The 1,304-nt window shown below is 35.2% G+C and overlaps 1 protein-coding gene across 1 annotated transcript; it reads left to right on the top strand.

Moving 5' to 3' along the window:
- The first annotated feature begins 260 nt into the window (after positions 1-260).
- Positions 261-1,121, top strand: LOC142613772 (protein SPIRAL1-like 5). The gene is made up of 2 exons (XM_075786263.1): positions 261-615; positions 741-1,121. Exons 1-2 carry the CDS (start codon positions 376-378, stop codon positions 813-815), a joined length of 315 nt encoding a protein of 104 aa, XP_075642378.1. The 5' UTR covers positions 261-375; the 3' UTR covers positions 816-1,121.
- Positions 1,122-1,304: the final 183 nt, after the last annotated feature.

Raw genomic sequence — 1,304 nt, 5'->3', positions numbered from 1 at the left:
CATATTCACGAGATATTAACCATCGGTACGTATCATGACTATAACATCATTGTCTGCAATGATAAATTAGTCCAAGACAATGGCATACATACACTTAAGCATGCATCAAGTTAATTAATCCATTGGATTACCAATGTAGCACTGGAACTACAGTGCAACATCATGCTCAAAGTTGGTCTCACTGTTTAAATATGAACATAATTAGGACCACTTGGGAAAAGTGCCTATCATCATCAGCAACACATCAACATTAAAGCATATATACATACATACATACACAAAACGAAAGGAGAACACAATATATATTAGGGTTCTCCTGGCCTTGTTCCCCTTGTTAATTTGTAATTACTTGATTAACAGATCTTAGAGTCAAGCATGAGTAGAGGCGGAAGCTATGGCGGTGGGCAGAGTTCCTTGGGCTACCTCTTTGGCTCCGATGAGCAACCAAGTACCACTTCTCCTCCACCACGGCCAGTTAACCCTCCTCCATATGGTATTGATAGTACTACTACTACCACAGAGAAGCCTCCTGATAGTCGTTCTCCTACAGAGAAACAAAAAGTTTCAAACAACTATCACCGTGCTCAAGGCCAAAATTCAGGAAACTTCATAACTGTAAGTTGTTTTTTGTTTTGTTTTTTTTGTTTTTTTTTTAATTTATGAATGATCTATCCATAAGCATTTGCACCTTATCTTAAATACTTTTTTTTTTTAATTTTATTTTCTGCATAACACTTCAGGATCGTCCATCAACAAAAGTGAAATCAGTTCCTGGAGGAGATTCATCTCTCGGTTACTTGTTTGGAGATAAGTAATATATATCTTTTTCTCCAAAAACTCTAGCTCTAATATGGGATGATTTGGTGCAGCTGTTTTGTGGGTTTTGATTGCTATGTAAAATAAGGGACTCAGTTCCCATCAGTGTTGGAGTTGAGAATTAATATGGTGTTTGAATTTCTAATAATATGTGTGTGGATTGTCTAATGATGCAGATAGGTCAGTCTGTATATGCAAGTAGTGAGTTCATGTCCTACTGTCCATAGTAAGGAAAAAAGTTCTTGTCAGTGTGTGAATTTTCAGATACTTTAATTATAGTAATACTATGATGAACTTTGGTGATCGCTTTTATGGCCATATTTGGAAACAACAAGTGATCGAAAACTTTCCATTTTAGCTTCCTGTTGATACCTCTTTACAGATGTGGACATATTATTTATTTAAAGAGTTTTTTTTTTTTTTAATCCTTTCTGTATTGTTTAGTCAATAAAGATTTGAGGGTTTAAATAATCTCCAAGAGATTTGTC

The sequence above is a fragment of the Castanea sativa genome, chromosome 10, assembly GCF_040712315.1.
Source record: "Castanea sativa cultivar Marrone di Chiusa Pesio chromosome 10, ASM4071231v1".
Classification (NCBI taxonomy): domain Eukaryota; kingdom Viridiplantae; phylum Streptophyta; class Magnoliopsida; order Fagales; family Fagaceae; genus Castanea; species Castanea sativa.
Note: the sequence above shows the minus strand (reverse complement) of the source record. Positions and strands in the feature narration are given on the sequence as shown.